Genomic DNA, 22,910 nt, shown 5'->3' on the forward strand with positions numbered 1-22,910 from the left:
CTGGAGCAGTACTGGGGACACTTCTTGTTGTGCTGTGTGGCAAACAGATCGATCTGGGGAAATCCCCACGTATGAAAGATCGGTCGTAGCAGATCTGCCATTCGTGCGTGTGTGCAAAGCGCCTGCTCAGCCGATCTGCTTTCACGTTGTGAGCGCCCGGCAAGTAAGAGGCTTTCAACGTAATGTTGTTGGCGATGCACCAGTTCCACAGTCGGACTGCTTCCGCACATAGGGCACGGGATCTGGCTCCTCCCTGTCGATTTATGTAAAACATAGTGGAGGTATTGTCTGTATTGATCCCGACTACTTTGCCATATGTGTGTTCTCAGAAATGCTTGCAGGCGTTGAACACTGCTCTGAGCTCCAGTATGTTTATGTGCAGTGACTGTTCCGCAGGGGACCATAGCTCCTGCGTCACCTTGTCGCCGATGTGCACTCCCCATCCTATGTGGGAGGCGTTGGTAGTAAGAAAAATAGAAATTTGTGGTTGGTGAAAGGGCACCCCGGCTAGCAAGTTCTTGGGGTTTACCCACCACGCCAGGGATCTGCGCACCTCTGTCGTGGGTGACACCACCCTGTGAACAGTGTGGGATGCCAGTTTGTAGACGCTCACCAGCCAATGCTGCAGACTTCGCATGTGCAATCTGGCGTTCTGTACCACAAATGTTGCTGCTGCCATATGGCCCAGCAGCTGTAAGCACGTTAAGACCAGCACCGTGGGGCTGTATGTAATGACTTGCACTAGAGAACTGATGACGCGAAAGCGGGCATCGGGTAGGTACACCCTTGCTGTGATAGAGTTTGTGCATGCCCCTATGAATTCTATGTCCTGTGTGGGGTTGGTCTTTGACTTCGTGAGGTTGATGACTAGGCCCAGTGAAGAAAACGTGTCCGCTGTGACACGTATCACGTGTAGGACCTCTGCCTTCGAGGCCCCTTTCAATAGGCAGTCGTCCACGTATGGAAATATGAATACCCCTTGTCTGTGCAGGTAGGCTGACACCACTGCCAGGGTTTTGGTAAAGACTCTGGAGGCCGAGGAGAGGCCGAACGGAAGAACCCTGTACTGGAAGTGTTCCTTGCCGACCATGAAGCGGAAGAAGCGCCTGTCTGCCGGGTGGATCGTTATATGAAAGTAAGCATCTTGTAAGTCGAGGGCTGCAAACCAATCTCCATCGTCCAGTGCCGTGAGTATGGAGGCAACTGTAATCATCCGAAAACGTTGCTTGCGCAAGTAGCCGTTGAGGCCCCGAAGATCTGAGATGGGCCTCCAGCCTCCTGTTTTCTTCTCTGTGAGGAAGTAGCGTGAATAAAATCCCTTCCCCTGGAATTGTTCCGGCACTCTTTCCACCGCCCCTATGAACATAAGGTGGTCCACCTCGTGTTTGAGCCTTGCCTCGTGGGTAGCGTGCCGGAGGTGGGGCCTGGAGGGAGGCTTCGTCAGTGGGAGCGACTGGAAAGGGATCGCGTAACCCGTGGCTATGATCTCCAGCACCCATTTGTCTGCGGTGATCTTTTGCCATTGGAATTGAAACGGTCTGAGGCGATGATGGAACATGAGATGAAAGTGGCACTGCGCGATGGGAGTGATAGTGCAGCCCTCAACATGCCAGTCAAACTTGTTGCCTTTGGGTCTGTCCCAAGGGTGTACGGCTTTGTTGGGAACATCACCTGGGAGTTCTGTACTGTTGCTGCTGTTGATGTTGCCCTTGGTCATAGCTCCGTTGATACTGTGCACGCTGTGGTTGGTACAGGTAGCGTCTTTGCTGAGGGTAATATTTTTTCTTCCTATATGGAGGGGTATAAATACCCAGGGTTCTAAGTGTAGCTCTCGAGTTCTTACTGGAGTGGAGGACCAAGGACCAAGTCGGTTGAGTCTGCAAACAACTTTTGCGTGTCAAAGGGAAGATCCACGATCTTCGCCTGTAGATCCCTCAGGATGCCCGATGTCTGGAGCCAGGATTCTCTACACATGACCACTGCTGTAGCTGTTGAGCGTGCCGCCGTATCTGCTACATCCAGGGTGATCTGGACTCCCATCCTCGAAGCTGCGTAGCCCTCTTGCACAATTGCCTTCAACACCGGCTTCTTATCTTCCAGAAGTGAATCCATGAGAGAAGTAAGCCTGGAGTAATTATCAAATTCGACCACCAATGAGTTCGGTTGTGGGTGACTGAAGAGGAACTCCATGCCCTTTTGCTGGGACGAAGTACTTATCATCCGCTCTCTTTTTCACAGGCGGAACAGAGGCCGGAGGCCGCCATATGGTAGTGGCTGACTCCATAATGGCTTCGTCCAGCGGGATAGCAATTTTGGATGATGCTGGGGGTCTCAAATTTTTCAGGAGTTTGTGATGTTTCTCCTGCACTTCTGCCGTCTGAATGCCTTGCGTGAAAGCCACCCTTTTAAAACAGCTCCTGAAACTGTTTAAGGTCATCCGGGGGAGTGACATCCCCGGGTGCCATGGCCTCATCTGGAGAGGACAAGAGGAACCACTAGGGTAAACTTCCCTCGAACTCTCAGGTTCCTGCGGCTGATGGTACACCTGCTCGCCGGAGGATTGCGAAGGAAAGTCTCGGGGTTCTAAAATGAACTCCCCTTGAGATAACTGAGTTTCCATCCCCAAACGGGAGTGCCCACGGGGGTACTGGACGGCCGGGGGAGACTTGCCCCTGGGCGTAGGCCTGGGGTGTCTGTGTCCAGCATGACAAGAACGACCAAGGCAGCACGGGCACGGGTCCGGGGACAGAGACCTGGACCACACTTGGGGTGTGTACCCGCGATGCCTGGGAGAGAGACCTCCGCGATGACACAGATAGCAGTGACACTGGTTTGTGATAGTACTCCAGTGGATCCAGGCCCAGAAAGGGTGAAGGTGGCCCAAGCCATGGTGACATTGGTTGGAGGAATGGAGGTGGTGGTTCTGGATAGGCCGGAGGAGACCCAGGCCTTCTGGGCGGCGTGTGTAGCACAGGGGGAGGGCTTGTTGCTAGCAGGAGCGCAGCGCTGTCTGGAGAAGGGCTGCGGTGCTGGGCTTTTGCTTTCGCCTTTCCCCTCCCCTGCGGGGCTGGCACCGCCCCCTCCTGCGCCGGGGATCTCGGCCCCGCTGTCGGCACCACGCTCGGCCCACTCAGCTGCGGTGCCGCGTGGATAACGTCCTCCAGTGCCTGCAGGCTCCATGCCTGTTGGCCCTGCACCGCTGGTACCGCGGGGGTCGATGCCGCCTGTGGCGGTGCCACCGGTTCCGGCGCTTGCCTTGCCGACGCTCTAGGCGCCGCGCGTGCCGGCTGTTTCGTAATCGGAGGCTCAGCCTCTGCCACGTGCGCTGCCGCAGTGCCGCTTGCCTGAGTATGCGGCTGGGGGCTGTGCACTCCGCCCATACCGCTCGCTGAAACCGCCGGCAGGGATCGAGCTGAGGAGAGCTTCCTCCGTTTTTGCACTGAGGGGGTGAGAGAAGCTGCCTTCCTCTTGTGAAACCCAGAGGGCCCTTCTGATTGCCTCTCCGGCACGTCTGGCTGGAGGGCCTTATCAAACAAGAGCATTTTAAGACGCATTTCTCTGTCCTTCCTGGCCTTGGCTGTGAGCTTAGCACAGTGGGAACACTTCTAGGTAACATGTGATTCCCCCAGGCATCGGATGCATTCACTATGCCCACTGGAGGCCGGCATAGCTTCGCAGCAGGACTCACACTTTTTAAAGCCTGAAGAAGCCATCGCGGTGAGTCTGTACTGTTAATAGGGTACTTAGCACCTAGTCCGTGCCTGTTTCCCCGAATCGCGCACACCCACCTGCAGGCAGCGGGCGGCCTACTGGCCTTCACGTCCACTCCTCTTCTCCGCTCCTCTCTCTCTCTCTTTTTTTTTTTTTTTTTTTTAATACTCTTTGTCCTCTCTCTCTCTCATATTTTTTTGAAAAGAAACAATCTACACCTAAACACACTGTCTAATCTGACTCTGGCCGTAGCCTGAGCAGATGGCGGCTGAGAAGGAACTGGCGGGGACAGGATCACGCACGTGGCCCGGATCGCGCATGTGGCCGGGGACACGCAAGGGAGCAACGCGTGCCAGCACATGTGCGATCCAGGAGAAACTGCTAGAAGATTTCCTATCTGCGGCGCCGGGCGAGCCCAACACCTATTGTGGAGAACCCACGGGGACACTCGATGAAGAACTGTTACACTTGGTGGAGAGTGCCTGGCAAGTGCTGGGGAGATATGAGTACCAAAAAACCGAGTACTGGGTGCTGAGGTAACCCTTATGTGGTCCATACATGTAAAAGAACAAGTCTGAGGTATAGGTGGCAGGGGGTACTGTGGCTGCAAGCCTTTTGTCTTGCCAGGTAATGGGAAAGGCACACAAAATGAGACAAGAGCATGTGGCTTTTTTTTTTTTTAAACTCATTTTTAAATCAGCAGAGCCATGGCTGTCTTGAACTTTTGTCTCACAAGGGGATTAGGCTTGCTCGCCTGTTTCTGCACTGAAGCTAGGTGTTGAGACCCTCGGGGTGCAGTGGCTGATAACAGCCCTGGAAAGATCTTGTCTGAAGCCTCCATAGGGGATGGAGCTGGCTTAGAGTTGTGGAATCATCTTCGCTTGGGTGAAAGGGACTCCCTGCTAGTATCTGCATTTACCCTGTTAGGTTGTTTAAAGATAGAGCTCACAGCTGAGGCAACTACACGTGCCTCGTCTGACATCAGGGTTAAGAAACTATAAATGAGGATGCAGAAAACACACAGATTAGCTCTAGTGAGATGGCTGTTCAGGTGAAACAGCTGACTCACAGTATTTGCTGAAGCAATCAGGGCTCTGTGAAGAACACCCTGATGTACTCAGCATTCCCCACCCCGACCCCCACCCCCTCCCCATACAGACCTCAGGAAATGGAGATAGCAAACACCCATCTGGGCAAGAATATACGATCAGCAAATAGGTAGTGTTTCTGAACGACCACCACTGCTGTATGCCTGAAGGAAGGAAGGGGAGCATGATGAGTCTGAGGAGTCTTTTGTAGGGTCTCCTCAGGCAGAGACAACTGGTAAGAAAAATAGTTTAAACAAACAAAATACAAAGCAGGGAACCTGCATGGGGCAAACCCCATAAGGAGAAAGCAGGAGGGAAATGAGCCTCCGCTTATCCAGAAATTCCACAGCTTGAGTGAAAGAATATATTTTTTACCCAGAGTGAAGAAGATTTAGAAAGTGTTAAGTCTGACCAAAAGCATAAGAGAAAGAAAAGGAAAAAAAAAGCCACATAAGCTAACTGAACAAGTTCAATGCAGAGCGCACTGCGAGTTCCGACCAGAGGCAACAACAGAGAAGGACCAGGGGACATCGGGACTCTTGCATGCGCACTGGCTGCCTAGCACGTGAACACTACTGTACATGTCCAGACTGGCTACCATACAGTACTGCTATACAAACTTTCTGGCCAGGCTGCTGAGGCCCCCAAACACCTAAGATGGAGCAACCATAGGGACAGCCCCAAAGAACAACGAAGTCTTCTTACAGAACATTATACACCAGGGAGTCCTCTAAGATAGACCTCAACAGACCTGCCCTTGAGGCTGATGTCAACAGTGCCAGCACTCACATGCCAGCCTTTTGGCATCCTTATACAAGAGACACCACAATGGAGTCCTGCATGGTCCTCTTGGCCAGCAAGCAGCCTTTCTTCCCCCCAACCTCTTTTGCAGCAGCAGAGATTGAAAGCGGTGCTACACCAATAAGCCAGTCTTCCACAATGGGGACTGAGCTCCCTGCTTCTTATGGCCATCCTTCCTCAGCTCAAAGACCTCCCAAATCAAGGCTGCTACTGCCAACTTGTGGCTAGGGCTGGAGTGCAGACTCCATTTGGAAGAGTTTCAAGCCTCTAGTCTTTTTCCTTCTTGGTTCTGAGCTCAAAGCCCTTACAAACACTGTAACGGAGAACCATGTACTCATAAAACTAGGGATGACTTCTAACCCAAGAGATCAGTTGCCCCAACAACCATCATTAGCAATAAGAAAGAAATGAGCTTACAGCAAGTCGTTAGGAAAATATCATGAACACAGTGCATGCACAGATCAGTGGAATGGACATGAGCAACCACTCAACATACTGGTGTTTTGCCCTAACAAAACAGAATTTTAAAATGAAATACATAATTATCTCACTAACTAGATCTTACCATTTGCCGATATTCCCGAATCATTTTTAGCTTATCTTCTCCACCTTTGTTTTCTTCTTTCTGTTCAATGCTGCTAATTATTCTCCACGAAGCTCTTCTTGCTCCAATCACGTTTTTATATGCAACAGACAGAAGATTTCTTTCCTCCACTGTCAACTCTACATCCATTCCAGCCACTTTCTTCATTGATTCAACCATTTCTAAGACGAAAAGGTTATGGATTAGGCATATTACATATAGTTTCCCCAGATACTTCTAAATTGCTTATTTAATTTATTTCTTCTCACAACAAAGATTTTCAATCCATTAAATAAGATTTCATTTTCAGAATTACACATGGATTTTCATTTTCTATAATTTGTGCCCAGCCACATCTTTTGCCTCTGATTCCTCCTATTTCAACTGAGGAGTGAGAATGTAGACAAGCAACTAGAAAAAGCCATTCCCACAACAGACTACATAAAAATACCACTAAAATCTTCTGGGCAGGGATCAGGTCAATCTCTTTGAACAGTGCCATAATCCTCATTGTCACCTGAGCACTACTACAATGTTCTTATAAAGTTAAAAATGTTCAATTGAAACCTTCAGAACATAGCACAGACAAACAGTTTTGGCATGTGCAACCCTATTCTTATTCCCTGTATATATTAGGATAGTTTTTATTACAGGATCTCACAGTATTTTTTCCACAGAATGCTTACTTCATTCAGTGCATGGGACAGATAGTGTTCACTGAAGAGCTAGCTACTCAATATTTCTTTGCAGCTTTATCATTCATAGTGTCCTTCCATGCTTTATTTACTGAACCCCATTTAAACCCTAAACAGAATACAATGCAGAAGTATGGATTTTCTCCAAGATATTTTTGAAGCATTCACATTCTGAAATAAGTAAGTGACACCCTTTAAACAAGAGAGTTTCTTCCCATTGTTACAAATAATTATTCAAGAGAAGGCTGAAACTGTCAAGCATCCACATCTAGGGCCTATTTATTTCTGAACTTCAGCAATAAACGAGGTAAGATCTGTTTTATAAATTCGATGGAATATGGGTCAAAGGAGTTAATACAGGTCTGCAACCTGCAGCTCTGGAGCAACATGTGGCTCTTTTTTTGATTATCCTCCCCATGTTAACATAACCCAGTCACTGTTCAACATTAAAACAAGTTTCAGAAATTTGGAGCACATAACTGTTTCGCAAACTTATTTGATTGGAACCATCTTTGTGTCTATAGTAATTTAGATCTCCAGCTACTAGTACATAAACCATCACTCAAGCTTTAAGGGCAGCACTGGGCCAGCAAGAGCACAGAAGAGTAACAAATGTTAAAAGTGATATTCGTCAATATCACTTTTCACAGTACTCCAATGCCAGTCTTCTGCAGTGCTGCCAACACACTGAGGCCGACAGCAGGAGTGGGGTGAAGCCCAGCAGGAGCTGCTCCAGCTGTCCCTTATCCCAGGTTTGCATGTCCCTTCTGCATGAGCCCCAGACACCAGGGACTGAAACCCAGGGCTCTTACACAGCTTGCATTTACTGTGGGAGGCCTGCCTTATCATTTGAGAACAGCTGATCACCAGACTTCAGCCTGCTTAATACCATGGTAAACACTCAAATCCTTTTAACCTTTTATTTAAAAAATTTAAAGCATTTAATAAAAGGAGCATTAAATAAGGTTCTCATTTTAACAATATATGTTGTTTAATTTCCTTTAATTTAGCTGGAGAGAGTTTTTATATGGAAACCCCCTTTTACAGTCTTAGACTATTTATCTAACACAGCACACCTTAAAATGGTATGGCTATGCTACTGCAACAGCGCTGTTGTAAGATGCTGCTTTTTATCAAAATAAAACCACATGTGGCTGCCACTGATGAAGTGCTGCCCACACCAGCACTTATCACTTATTTAGGGTTTTCTTGTGCCTATGACTTTTTCCATCAATATCTATTATGTTATCGTGATCCCTTATGAACTTGCCTATGCTTTTTACAACTGAGCTTACAATTAGGGTAAACATATAGTAATTACAACAGGTTCCCTCAACAGTTTCATGCACTACATAAATCTGATTCCTGCCCTGGGCACCACTACTGTTCCAGTTCTGGGAGGGAGTGCAAATCAGGCAATTCATAACACTCCAAAAGTGCTGAAGGGAGGGTGAGGAGTGTGGGTCTCTGGAGCCTCAGCACACAAGAGGCATGTGGCGGAGAGGGAATTGTGCGGCCATAGGTTAGGATCCACTCACCATCCTGCTTTAGAGCCACAGCCCAAACAATTAAGAGTAACTGATAAGACTGTTACAATGTATGCGGACTTCCATCATTATGGTTACATCTACACTGCAATTAAACGCCTTCTGCTGGCTGGTACCAATGGCAGAGTGTGGACTAAGGGACTGCTTAATGTCAGTTTAGACTTCAGGGTTCAGCCTGAGCCCTGGAAACCTCCTATCTCACTGCATCTTAAAGCCCAGGTTCTAGCCCAAACTTTCATATCTACACCATAATTAAACACGCCGAGCCTGAGGCAGATGGCAGGACCAGCCATGGGTATCCCTCTGCAGCACAGACATAATTTAACACGAGAATAAGATGTTTTGCCACTGGGTTTCACAGCTATCCGTCAACAGCAGACGAGTGGTGATACTGAAGAGTCCTACGTTCTGCAGTCCAGGTTCTGCAGGAAAGAGTGTTTCAGTGGTCAAGACTCTGGTGCTTTTTTTCCTGCTGCCCCTCTCTTCCATCTCCCTGATCCCTAGCAGATTCTTCAGCCCATTCCATCCTCTCTCCATACCTCTGCTACCACTGCTACTGCACATCAGCCTGCCCAAGTCCTACCCTCCCCACTTCATCTCTCTACAGTCAAGTAAGAGAGACTACCTCCTCATTCTCCATGCCACCGTGTCAACAGCCAGGGAAGCAGTATCTCCTTGCTCTCAGATATGACAGCCGCTCTGAGCTCCAGGAGGAGTAATCTGATAACCTTAACAACTGCCAGTGCTGCCAACTGCCTAAATTTTGTGTGTCTCATGAGTGGTTTTACCTTTGACCAAAGAGTTGGTTTCTAAGCTTGTAAATAAAGTCACCAAAAATATTTCTACATTTACTGCTAGGTACAATCGAATGTGTCTTAGTATTTTTGACCAATATAAGTACATATTACCTGTACAAAGCGTTCTCTACAAAACATTGGGTCCTGTGGACAAAGGATGTTCAGCCCTACATTCTAATCCCAATTCCAACAAACTTGCTGTGTGATTTTGGACAACGTTAGCTAATATTACTGCGTTTGTGACCTTACCTGTAAAATGGAGGTGGTACTTTACATTTCTGGAGTTCATTCCATCTGAAGATCTTAAAACCCACTTTTAAAAATTAAGCTTCATCATACTTGAGGTAAAATATATGTAGTGCAACTACCTTGCAATCTTAGTGCACATACCTGTGCCTGTTGTGAAGCACAAGTGCCCCACACCACTTCACCCAACCTAGTAATAAAAGCAGTCAGTTGTTCACTAACTGACTGGTATTGTTAACCATTTGCTGCATTTCAATCTGGTATTACATAACAGTGAAAATGAAACCTATGCCCAGGCTAGCATGATCAGCATCAACTTGGTTTTTGTCCTACCTATTTTTCTTCACTGTCTTGGAAGGACTAAAAGATACTGATAAAAGGTATAAAGGAGATATACTTTCTTCCAATTCGCATGAATGACATTCAATACACAGTGCAGGTCCCTGCCTCCTCTTGAGCATGACCTCATTTTCCAGTTGTGAGAAATGAGCTCATATCCAGAGCTGATCCCACATGATGAATAACTGATGTTCCACTTAAGGTTTTATTAGCTATCCATGGTGGCTGGCACTTTTCCAATAGACTCAGCTAGAGTGCTTCTTACACACCATTAGGTGAAAAATGAACAGGGTCTTAACATTGAAGCAAGACGACAACCAAGAATGGGATAGGCCTGTTGCTCAATGAAGAGGGAAAAACATGGAAATGGCAGAGGTACTTAATTTATTTCAGTTTTCACCCAGAAGGTTTGAAGACTGGATGCCTAACATAGTGAATGCCAATGCAAATGGGGTAGGGCAAGAAGTTAAAATAGGGAAGGAAAAACTACTCAGAAACATCAGATGTCTTCAAGTTACCAGGGCCTAATGAATTGCATCCTAGAATACACAAGGAGCTTATGGAGGAGGTATCCAAGCCACTAGCTATCATCTTTAAAAACAATGAAAGTCAGAGATTTCAGAAGACTAGAAAAGGGCAAGTATAGTGCCCACCTATGAAAAGTGAAATAAGGCCAACCCAGGAGATGAAGGAGGGAAAGATGGGGCACATAAATAAGGAAGCCATTTGCAAACACCTGAAAGATAAGTTGATAGGTAACAGTCAGCATGGATTTGTCAAGAACAAATCAAGTCAAACCAACTGGACAGCTTTCTGTGATAGGATAACAAGCCTTGTGGAAAAAGGGAAAGCAGTCGATGTAATACTCCTAGACTTTAGCAAGGCATTTGATGAAGTATCACCCGACCCTAAAAGTAAACAAGGAAAATGCAACATAGATGGGGCTACTATCAGGTGCATGTGTAACTGCGTGGACAGTAGTTATTAATGTTTCACTGTCATGATGGAAGAGAACAACAAATGGGGTTCTGCAGGGGTCAGTTCTGCTCAATATCTTCATCACTTATTTAGATAATGGCATAGAGAGTATGCTTAAGTTTTCAGATGATACAAAGCTGGGAGGGGTTGCAAGAGCCTTGGAGGATAGAATCACAATTCAAAATGATCAGGACAGACTGGAGAAGTGATCTGAGGAAAAAAGGACATGGTTCAATAATGACAAGTGCAAAGTACTGCTCTTAGGGAAGAGCAATCAGTTTCACACAAAAAAATTGGAGATTACTCCCTAGGATGGAGTACTGTGGAAAGGGATCCATGGGTCATACTGAACCACAAGCACAGTAAGTCAACAGTGTGAACAGTTGCCTGTCCCTCCAAAGGGGGAAGAACATGCGCACGCACTTCTGGGACCCATTAACAGGAGTGTTATGAGCAGGACATGAGAAGGAGTTCTGCTTTACTCTGTGCTGGGACTCACTTGGAGTACTGTGTCCAGCTCCAGGCACCACATTTTAGGAAAGATGGAGAAAAACGGGGCACAGGATTCAGTGAAGAGCAACTAAAAATGATTAAAGATCTAGAAAATATGACCTATGAGAGAAGATTAGAAGAACTAGGTTTACTTGGTTTGGAAAGTGGGAGGCTGAGAAGGCACATGACAGCAGCTTTCAAGTACCTAACAGGGTATTACAAGAGGAGGGAAAAACGTTATTCTCCTTTTCCTCCGATGATAGGACAAGAAGCAATGGGCTTAAATTACTGCAAGGAAGGTTTAGGCTAGATATCAGGAATATTTTCTTAACTGTCAGGGTGGTTAAGTACTGGAATAAACTGCCTAGGGTGGATGTAGAATCTCTATCACTGGAGATACTTAAGAACAGGTTAGACAAATATGTAACAGGGATAATACAGATGGTGCTTGGTCCTGCCACAAGGGCAGGCAACCGAATTTGATGACATCAATGTCTATTCCAGCTCTAGAATTCTATGGTTCTATGACTGAGCCAGTCACACAAACTTCCTCTCTACAAAGAGCTTAATAAGCCTTTTCCCATCTGCACAGGAGGTGTCAAAGCATGTACCATTATAGGCATATCACCATTTCATTATTTCCAGGTGGACACATCCACAAAAAGAAATAGCATGGCATGTCAAAATAAGTTGGGACAAATTAAACAGAAAACTGTTTTTCAATCAGTCCTGCTACACACAGTCTTCACTTTCAAAACAGTCACCTGCAGGCAGCTCCTACTGATAGAGACTACTAAAGGAAATGCTGACCTTTTTTCTCTGACAAAGGAGAGACTGATTTTCAGAGTGTGCTTATTTCACTAACTGCTATAAAACACAAAAGCAGTCATGTAGCACTTTAAAGACTAACAAATTAATTTATTAGGTGATGTGCATTCATGGGACAGACCCACTTCTTCAGATCACAGCCATACCACAACAGACTCAATATATAAAGCACAGAGGTCCAAAAATTGTTATCTAGGTTAGCAAACCAGAAGAGCAGAGGGGCAGCAGGAGACGTGTGTGGGAAAGAGAAGTTAAGAGTTAGATAAAACTAAGTATCTAACAGAGTCTTTATCATGGGCCAGGTAATTGCTGTCCCGGTTCAAACCACATGTTAATGTGTCAAATTTGAATATATAAATGACAGTTCTGAACATTCTTTCTGTAAAGAGTTGTTAAAGTTCCTTTTCATTAAAGCACAGACTGTCAGGTCATTAACAGAATGGCCCACTCCATTAAAGTGCTCACTGACAGGTTGGTGTTTTAGGAGTTTTTTTGATGTCTGTTTTGTGTCCATTCATTCTTCGTCAAAGAGTGTTTGCAGTCTGTCCTATATGGTGTGTGGGCATTGTTGGCGCATGATGGCACAGATGATGTTAGCTGAGGAACAAAAGAATGTGCCTGTGATTCTGTGAATAACATGGTTAGGTCCAGTGATGGTATCTCCAGAATAGATATGTGGACAAAGTTGGCAATGGGGCTTGTTGCTGGAAAAGTTCCAGGACTGGTGTTACTGCAGTACAGCCTGTGACTGCTAGTGAGAATCCTCCTGAGGTTGGGAGGTTGTCTATAGTAGAGAGCAGGCTGTCACCTAGGGCCTTCTGGAGTGTGGCATCCTGATTTAGGATAGGTTGCAGGTCTTTAATGATGCGTTGCAGTGGTTTCAGTTGGGGGTGTAGGTAATGACCAGTGGTGTTCTGTTATTGGCTTTTTTGGGCCTATCTTGGAGTAGTTGATTTCTGGGTATTTGTCGGGCCCTGTTGATTTGGTTTTTTCACTTCTCCCTGTGGGTAATCTGCTGCTGTGAAAACAATTTTACTTGGTTTTCAGTCTCCTCTAGAGTTCACTCATCTCTGGGCTGAAGAAACCTAAAAAGCCTTGAAAGGGAGATCAAAAGCTTTTGCACAGACCAGGAAGGACAAATCTAATTTCTTAAGTCAAATAGATATTCATAAAAGACATGGCCAAAGCCAAGGAACTAGCTACACTGTCCACCTTCATAAGATGCTCCAAGTGCATGCCTTGACACACCTCTTAACCTGCCTCAAAAGAGGTTCAGCAACCTTTTTCCCCTCCCCAGAATGATTATGGCCAAGGATGCAGCCTTTATTCATAAATAAGCTGACAGCGCTGTGATCACACAGTAACTAGTCATGTTCAGTCTGGTATGCAGAAGAAAAGGCCTTGTATGCCATTATATCCAGCTGTTTTGATTCTGTTGAGGGGAGACAGCTCAGTGGTTTGAGCACTGGCCTGCTAAACCCCAGGTTGCAATTTCAATCCTTGAGGAGGCCATTTAGGGATTGGGGCAAACAGATGTCAGGGATGGTGCTTGGTCCTGCCAAGAAGGCAGCAGACTGGACTAGATGACCTCCCAAGGTCCCTTCCAGTTCTAGGAGATGTATATCTCTAATTATTATAATAAAACCAAAACCTGAATTTCCTTGATAAATATACAAATCTCTTACCTTTAGCTTAGTGACAGTTAACACTTCCTCAGTGTCAACGATCCCACCATGACATTTCGTACACATAGGGAAAAGTGCTCCTGTCAACAAAGCACTTTCTGCACTAAGGAAGGGAGAGGTAAAGTAGAAAAAAATTCATGTACACCAAGCCCAAGAAAGGGAGAAATTATTTTCCGCTAAAAACAGGTTACAGCAGACAAAACCTAGACTGCCTTTCAAACTTAAAAAAATAATTAATTAGATAGTCAATGAATCCTGCAAATTCAAGAAAGGCCAAACCTATTACCATGAGCAGCAAATATGAATGATTCAGCTTCAGCCCTACTAAGAGGTGTGAGGGACTGGGGAAAAAGAAGAAAAAAAATCTTCCAAGAGAAAAAAGGTCTTTCCCCCACCAAGCCCACAATGGAAAAGTTGAAAATTTTGAAAAAAAACAGCAAAGCAACTTACAAGATATTTTCTCCACATTAAGAGCACGGTTGTGTTTAAAACATTATTTTGTCAGGATAAGTCTTAATACAAAAGCAGCAAGAGGTGGCTCAGTTCCAATGGTAGGCGACCTGAATGAACTGTTTGCGAAGCACTTTGGGAATTAAAATGATTAATGGCATACTAACAAAAAATTTAGACTAATATCTGCAGAAAAGCAAAACAAAATTCAATATAGGACACTGATTCCTTTTTTTTAAAATGACTAAAGTCCTAAAAGAACCCGATTTACTTTTGTATTGCAGGAGAACCTACAAGTTGTTCTGTATTATTAAATCTCATTTGAAATGAGATGCAGGGATGTGAGTGAGTGTAGGGATAAGGCCTTCTTCAGTAGCCCTACTGCAAGGTACTTAGCCATATTATAACCCTAAAGACTACAGACTTCATCTGCAGCCAAACTAAAAATAGAAGCCATTAGCTGAAAAGCAGGAAGGCACATACATTAAAATAGCACAATATCAATCTTTTTAAGGTGACCCTGTTCTAATAGCACACAGTATCACCAGCTAAAGAAACAGATATGAAGTTGGATAGTAACAGAGAGGTGTCTATTCTAACAAAGCAAACCAGCAGTCATGTAGCACTTTAACAAAATAATTAAGATATGAGCTTTCGAGGGACACACCCACTTCTTCAGATCTATATCCAATACAGGCTCAGTTATATAGCACAGAGGTCCAAAAAAATCGCAATACAAACTGACAAAGCAAATACATGGAACTGAGGGTGAGGGGAGCCAGGGGGGACGTTAAGTGTCAAGTATTGCACTGCTGATCACTAACAGAAGGACATAAGATGGGAGGGAAGCCCATTGGGTTGGAACGGAAAGCTACTGCAAAGAACAGGAGACTCAAAAGATAGGGAAGGGAGAGCAAACCAGAGGACAGGAAAGGAAAAGAAAAGAAACGAAGGCCCCAAATAGCAATGGACTTAAAAGGCAGAAGTATGAGGACAGAAAAATAACAAGTTTTTAGTTTTTCATCTATCTACACAAAGAACATTCTCCCCATGATCTCTGCACAACTTCTGATTGAGAATAGGTATCCCCTGTGCAACGTGAGCAGATAATCCTGATTTTTAAACCACAGTCTATGCATAACAAACATTAAAACTCATTCAGAGAGGATTAACACTGATCAAGACTCACTACTGGTGTCAATTCTGTGCCATTAATCTTCAAAAATACAAGCATTCCCAAGTTAATATCTGCATATACGAACACTCACTTGCAGCCTCAAGGAAACAGGCAAGATGTTCAGGTTGTGCCGAGCAGTGCAAGCAAAGCCCAGAGGACTGCTGCCAACCCCAACCCTTGCTCACAGGCTCAATACCAGCTCCAAGTCCCTTTCCCAGTATGACCCTCCATTGTCCATGGGATTTGCGTCCAGCCCCTGCTTGCCAGTATGTGGTGAGCAGCAACTGGGCACCGATCCCACAGGCAGAGAGGAGCCTGGGGATGTAGCTGCCAGAACTGGCACAAAGCCCTGAAGGGATCGCCACAGGATTGGGCAGCAAAGGGGTGGATCTAGCTTTAGGAGCCAGTGCAGAGCAGGAGGAAGAAGGGAGGGGATGGGGATGCCCAGACATCCCCTTCAGAATCTCTACCCATCTCCTCATCCTGCTCTAATTAAACCTGCCTTTCCTCAAGCACATGCATTCAAGGGTTAAATAAAATAACTATTGCTTACTCATTTAATTTTACTTCAAATTTGTTTTAATTACTAATATTGCAAAAGTATTTATTTTCTCCTTTGGGAATATACAGTATGTCAGCTACATTATGGGATAAAACAATGAGAAGTCCTATGGCACCTTACAGATCTATCAGAGTATAAGCTTTCAGGGGCAAAGACTAACTTGGCCAGATGCATGGAGTGGAAATTCCAGAGGCAGGTATATTATACAAGCACATGAAAAGTTAATGAGGCCAATTCAGTCCACGATGATGTGGCCCCCTTCCAGCAACTGATGTGGAGGTGTGAACAAGCAGAGAGGAGAAACTGCTTTTATAGCTGGCCAGCCTCCCAGTCGTTGAATCCTAAACTGATGGTGTCAAATTTGCAAGTGAATTGTAGCGCTGCACTTTCTCTCTGAAGTCTGTTTTTGACTTTTTGTTACAGGATGGTTACTTTTAACTCTGCTACTGAGTGTCCAGAGAGATTAACTTGCTCTCCTGCAGGTTTTTGTACGCTACCATTCCTGATATCTGATTTGTGTGCATTTCTTCTTTTAGTAGAAACTGTCCAGTTTGGCCAATGTATATGGCAAGAGGGCATTGTTGGCACATGATGGCATACATTACATTAGCAGATGTCCAAATGAATGAACCCCTGATGGTGTGGCAATGTGGCTGGGTCCTGTGATAATGTTGCTGGTGTAGATATGTGGCTAAAGTAAGCACCAAGGTTTGTCGTTCTAAAGTTAGAGTAATTATGGTGTGGTGTAGAGTTGCTGGTGAGAGTTTGCCTTAGGTTGGCAGGTTGTCTGTATGCAAGAACTGGCCTGCCTCCCAAAGTCTGTGACAGTGAGGGTCATTGTTCCAGGATAGGTTGTAGATCACTAATGATGCATTGGAGAGGTTTTAGCCGGGGGCTGTAGGTGACGGACTATGGAATAAATACGCTTTTGTGGGCTAGCCTGGGAATTTAACCACCATTTATAACATTGCTTCTATGGGAAAATGTGTTCCAAGTTACAAACGAACTTTTAGAACCCAATCTCTTCGTAAATTGGGGACTTCCTGTAGAGCACGGCCTTAACAGACTCCACAGACAGAATGGAGCTCAGATCCAAATCTCAGTGTCATACGCATACTGTCCATTTTAGAGTGTCTATCACTGTTACTTTTGTTCAAGAGCTTCTCTTTAACCAGAAGACCAATGGCAACAAAATTTGATATTCACCTTCCCTTACCCTAACTTAAACCGAGGTCAGTGATTGGTTGTGCCTAGAAAGTCGGGAGTGCCTGAAATCCCAGATTTCCCAGAACATGGAAAGAGAGCAGCACAGACAGGAGGGACAATCTACTTCATACCACTGGGGACAGTGATCGGGGTGCAGTCACAGCAGGAAAACAGTGGCCACTGGGTGACAGGACTTTCTACCCAGGTGAGGAAAAAGTGCCCCTCTACCTCAACCCAACACTTCAATTCTCGGCCACAATGCCACCCAGGGGAAGTCCTGCTGCCTCCCTTCCCTCCCCACCCCCCAACACTTTACTCCCTGAGATGCTGTGCCCACAAATCCCTGCCATGGCCCCCAAGCTCATTCTGGGGCCTGGAAAACTGCCACTGCCCCAGGCCTGGCCCCAGGCCAGGTCACCCCCACTCAGCCAGTGTCCCCCCATAAGCCCCCTGCTCTGTGACCCCCAACTCCCTGCGGACTCCACAGTGCCTCACTGAACCCTCTGCCCTCACCCCCACACCTGCTGACCTCACTACCACCTTCCAGCGCCTTCCCTGAACCCCCACAACTACAACCCCCCCTTTCCTGCCTGACCCTCTCTCTCACACACAGAATCCCCTGCCCTCACCACACCAACCTCATCCTTTCCACTAAGCCACACCACCCTCCCATCCCCTGCACTTCTCCATCCCCACCCCTCTGGCCACAACCCACCCCGTCACTGCTTCTAACCCCTCCTGCTCAAAAAACCCCTCCATCTCTGTCTTCATTCTACCATACTCCATACCTGCCCTAAGCCACCCCTCACACCAAAACCCTGCTGTGGTATCTATACCATTCCCAACCCAGACAGCCCTCACTCACACCAAATGCTGTGCTCCAATTCTCCACCATCCTGCTCTCACTTCAGCACCCTGCACTGTCCAGAGCCCCTCACCGCCAAACCCCCGTCTTCAGCCTCACCACACAACAAACCCTCACCCTCCAGTTCGTGCCCTCACTACAGCACCCACCACCCCTACCTTCAAACTCCCAGCTCTCCCAGCCACCTGCACTCACTTCTTCGCTACTCACCCCTACCATCAGCCTTCCCACACTTGCCTATCCCCACTACTTATTCTAGCAAAACACAGAAAGACTTCATTTGTTGTCTTCCAACAAACTCTATGTAATCTTTTAATCACTCAGGCTTTTATTAATACAAACTTTTTTCCCTTCATTTTCCAAACATGCAATAATTTCCATAAACCACATACATTTTCCTTTTATTTTCCAAACAAGAAAAAAAAACTTACTTCACTTAACACCAAAGTGAGGCCAGGTCAATTTGCTAATTATATACAAGTTGCACCTCCCACAACTGGGACACACATCTGCCTAGACCATTAATGTTTCAGGACCAGAGAGTCCTGGGGCTGGGGTAGCATCTGCAGGGTCCAGAGCAGCAGCCTAGCCAGGGTTGGCAGCAATGAAGCTGGAGCTGTCAGCCCAGCCAGGCTGAGGGGCTGGGGGGGTCAGGTGTTGTGGAAGCACAGCCAGTAGCAGGAAGAGGCAGCGGTGTGAGGGACCAGAAGCAGGAATCCTCCCCAGTCCAGCAAATTCCCTCATTCGGAGTATTTATGGCAGTTCTGTTTGCAAAATGAGGCTATAAACCTGTACATGTAATCTATAAGAACATAAGAACGGCCATACTGGGTCAGACCAAAGGTCCATCTAGCCCAGTATCCTGTCTGCCGACAGTAGCCAATGCCAGGTGCCCTAGAGGTGAACCGAAGACAAGGATCAAGCAATTTGTCTCCTGCCATCCATCTCCCGCCTTCAACAAAAAGCTAGTCACGATACCTTACCCCTTGCTAATAGGGATCTATGGACCTAACTTCCAAATATTTATTGAGCTCTTTTTTAAACTGTTAGAGTCCTGGCCTTCACAGCGTCCTCTGGTAAGGAGTTCCACAGGTTGACTGTGCACTGTGTGAAGAAAAACTCTTTTACTAGTTTTGAACCTGCTACCCATTAATTTCATCTGGTGTCCTCTAGTTCTTATATTATGGAAACAAGTAAATAACTTTTCTGTATTCACTTTCTCCACACCATTCATGATTATAATTATATACCTCTATCATATCGGCCCATATCATTCCTCTTTTCTAGACTGAAAAGTCCCAGTCTCTCTAGCGTCTCTTTATATGGGACTCGTTCATCGTTAATCATTTTAGTTGCCCTTTTCTGAACTTCTTCTAATGCCAATATATCTTTTCTGAGGTGAGGAAACCACATCCGCACGCACGCAGTACTCAAGATGTGGGCGTACCATAGTTTTATATAGGGGAAGTAAGATATTCTTCGTCTTATTTTCTATCCCTTTTTTAATTATTCCTAACATCCTATTTGCTTTACTGACTGCCGCTGCACACTGCGTGGATGTTTTCAGAGAACTATCCACTATAATTCCAAGATCCCTTTCCTTATCTGTTGTAGCTAAATTTGCCCCCACCACACTGTATGTATAACTGGGGTTATTTTTCCCAATGTGCATTACCTTACACTTACCCACATTAAACTTCATTTGCCATTTTGCTGCCCAATCACTCAGTTTGCTGTTTCAGTGTATTGTCTCCTTCTCCAATGACTACAACATGCATTTTCTCTTCTATCTAATTTATTTAGTCCATTTGCTGTGGCCTCGTTCTGTCCTGTAGTGCTGAATATTCACAGCTCAAAAGACTCTGTTGATGGTGTATGATAGGATTTGGAGCTGTTAAAAAAACAAGTTCTGTTATATGCCAGTTTTTCTTTTTTTAGTTATAGGGTGATTGCACATGCGCGCACGCGCACGCACACGCACACGCACACACAAAAAAATCACACGAAGACTTAAAATTTAGTTTAAATTTATCTATATACAAGTTGGTACCTCCCTTATCCAGCATGCCTGGGACCTGACAGGTCCCGACAAGAAAATTTGCCAGATAAGCCAAAGTGCAGGGCTGTGCTTAGGCACCATAAGAACGGCCATACTGAGTCAGACCAAAAGGTCCATCCAGCAAAGTATCCTGTCTGCCGACAGGGGCCACTGCCAGGTGCCCCAGAGGAGGTGAACCCAAGACAATGATCAAGCGATTTGTCTCCTGCCATCTGTCTCCAGCCTTTGACTAAAGGCTAGGGGCACCATACCTTACCCTTGGCTAATAGCCATTTATGGACCTAACCTCCAAAAATTTATCAAGCTCTATTTTAAACTCTGTTACAGTGCTGGCCTTCACAGCCTCCTCCGGCAAGGAGTTCCACAGGTTGACTGTGCGCTGTGTGAAGAAAAATTTTCTTTTTATTAGCTTTGAACCTACGACCCATTAATTTCATTTGGTGTCCTCTAGTTCTTATATTATCGGAACAAGTAAACAACTTTTCAATATTCACTTTCTCCACACCATTCATGATTATAATTATATACCTCTATCATATCGCCCCTCAATTTCCTCTTTTCTAGACTGAAAAGTCCCAGTCTCTCTAGCATCTCCTCATATGGGACCCTCTCCAAACCCTTGATCATTTTAGTTGCCCTTTTCTGAACTTTTGCTAATGCCAGTATATCTTTTCTGAGGTGAGGAGACCACATCTGCACACACGCAGTACTCAAGATATGGGCGTACCATAGTTTTATATAGGGGAAGTATGATATTCTTCATCTTATTTTCTATCCCTTTTTTAATAATTCCTAACATCCTATTTGCTTTACTGACTGCCGCTGCACACTGCATGGATGTTGTCAGAGAACTATCCACTATAATTCCAAGATCCCTTTCCTGATCTGAAATTAAATGCCAGAGTGTTGGACTGCTGCGGTGTTCTTCCCAACACAAGAATATTAAACGTTATTATATTATAGTCACTATTTCCAAGCAGTCCTGTAATAGCTACCTCTTGGACCAGATCCTGCGCTCCAGTCAGTACTAGATCAAGAATTGACTCTCCCCTTGTGGGTTCCTGTACCAGCTGCTCCAAGAAGCAGTCATTGAAGGCATCGAGAAATTTTATCTCTGAATCCCGTCCTGAGGTGACACGTACCCAGTCAATATGGGGATAACTGAAATCCCCTATTATTACTGATTTTTTTATTTTGATAGCCTCTCTAATCTCCCTTAACATCTCAGCATCACTATCACTGTCCTGGTTAGGTGGTCGATAGTATATGCCTAGTGCCATAATCCTATTACAGGAAGGAATTGCTATCCATAATGATTCTATGGAACAATGTGATTCATTTAGGATTTTTACTTAATTTGAGTCTATATTACCTTTTACATATAGCACCACTCTACCACCTGCACGACCCGTTCTGTCTTTCCGATATATTTTATATCCCAGTATGACTGTGTCCCACTGATTGTCCTCATTCCACCAGGTTTCTGTGATGTCTATTATGTCAGTCTCCTCCTTTGATATGAGGTACTCTAGTTCACCCATCTTATTAGACAGACTTCTAGCATTTGTGTAAAAGCACTTTAAAAAACTACCACTATCTATATGTCTGCCCTTGACTGATGCGTTGGATTTTTTTTTTTTTTTATATGTGACTGTTTCTCATTTGATCTGGCCCGTACTTTACCATCTCCCATCTTCTCTTTCTGATGGAGTTCTAGGGAATCTCTGTCAATGGAGTCTCATCTAAGAGAAGTCTCCGTCCCATCCACGTGCTCCCCTGCACCAATCAGCTTTCCCCCCCTCTTAGTTTAAAAACTGCTCTACGACCTTTTTAATGTTTAATGCCAACAGTCTGGATCCACCTTGTTTTAGATCCCCAACCCAGATTCCCATGGGCTCCCACAGCTCTCCAACCAGCCGCTGTCACCACCCTGCCCCCGTCCCAAGACAGCTGGGGGTTCCAACACTTGCCCTCAGCAGCTCCAGCTCCTGGACCCGCACTGCCAGAAGGCTCCAGTTCCCAGCTCTGTGGCAGCATCCAGCCCCAGCTGCTACAGGACAAGCAGGCACTCCAGCTCTGGCCTGCAGCAGCCTCTCAGTCCCCACTGCCACGGGGGAGGCAAGGGCTCCAACTCCTGGCCCCACAGCAGCCTTCCAGCACCTGTTGCTGTGAGGCAGGTGGGGCTCAGGATCTTGGCTCCATGCTGCCACAAGGCTGGGGCTCCCGCACCTTCTGGCTATTCTCTCATCTGGCATTCTTTTAATGAGATGATCACCTATCGTTTCCACAGGAAACCTTTTTCATTCAGGGACCTGAATCAACACTACTCACAGAATTAATCAGTGCCATATAGCAACTGAAGCTATTGCCTGTAAGATCTAGATTCACTTGTTCTGAACACAGGGGAACAGCAGGAAGAACAAAGTTAAAAACTTGATGAATTTATTATTCTTTCTACTCCTGCCATGCTTCCTGAATCACCAAGATAAACCATCTTTTTTTTGCGCTGTTGGTCAGTAACTGTATGTGCCTCATTTTCTGAGACTTTAGATACTTACAAGTGGGACTGTTTTTTCAGAAAACTGGCATATTCACTACTGAGGATGAAAACAATGAAAGCTTAATATGCTCAGCTCTGGCAGTAGGATTAAGAAAAGTTCAGCCTTCTCAAGCAGGTGATGGCCTTGCCTCCTGGCCTTGCCTCTCTTTATTTACTATATGGTCCTAGACAAGTTACTCTGCCTTTCTGTTGTTTCCCAATCCATAACATAAACAGTATTTACATACATATTTCAAAACAA

General features: G+C 45.5%; 1 protein-coding gene across 2 annotated transcripts in view; it reads right to left on the reverse strand.

The window, feature by feature from the left end:
• The window catches only part of YWHAE (tyrosine 3-monooxygenase/tryptophan 5-monooxygenase activation protein epsilon), a 114,747-nt gene that overhangs the window by 86,231 nt on the left and 5,606 nt on the right, over positions 1–22,910 (reverse strand). For both annotated transcript variants that reach the window (XM_075013324.1, XM_075013325.1), the window contains exon 2: positions 6,166–6,365. In XM_075013324.1, coding sequence (XP_074869425.1) covers positions 6,166–6,365 — 200 coding nt within the window. The remainder of the gene's footprint in view (positions 1–6,165; positions 6,366–22,910) is intronic.

This window comes from Carettochelys insculpta, chromosome 19 (assembly GCF_033958435.1).
Source record: "Carettochelys insculpta isolate YL-2023 chromosome 19, ASM3395843v1, whole genome shotgun sequence".
Classification (NCBI taxonomy): Eukaryota; Metazoa; Chordata; order Testudines; family Carettochelyidae; genus Carettochelys; species Carettochelys insculpta.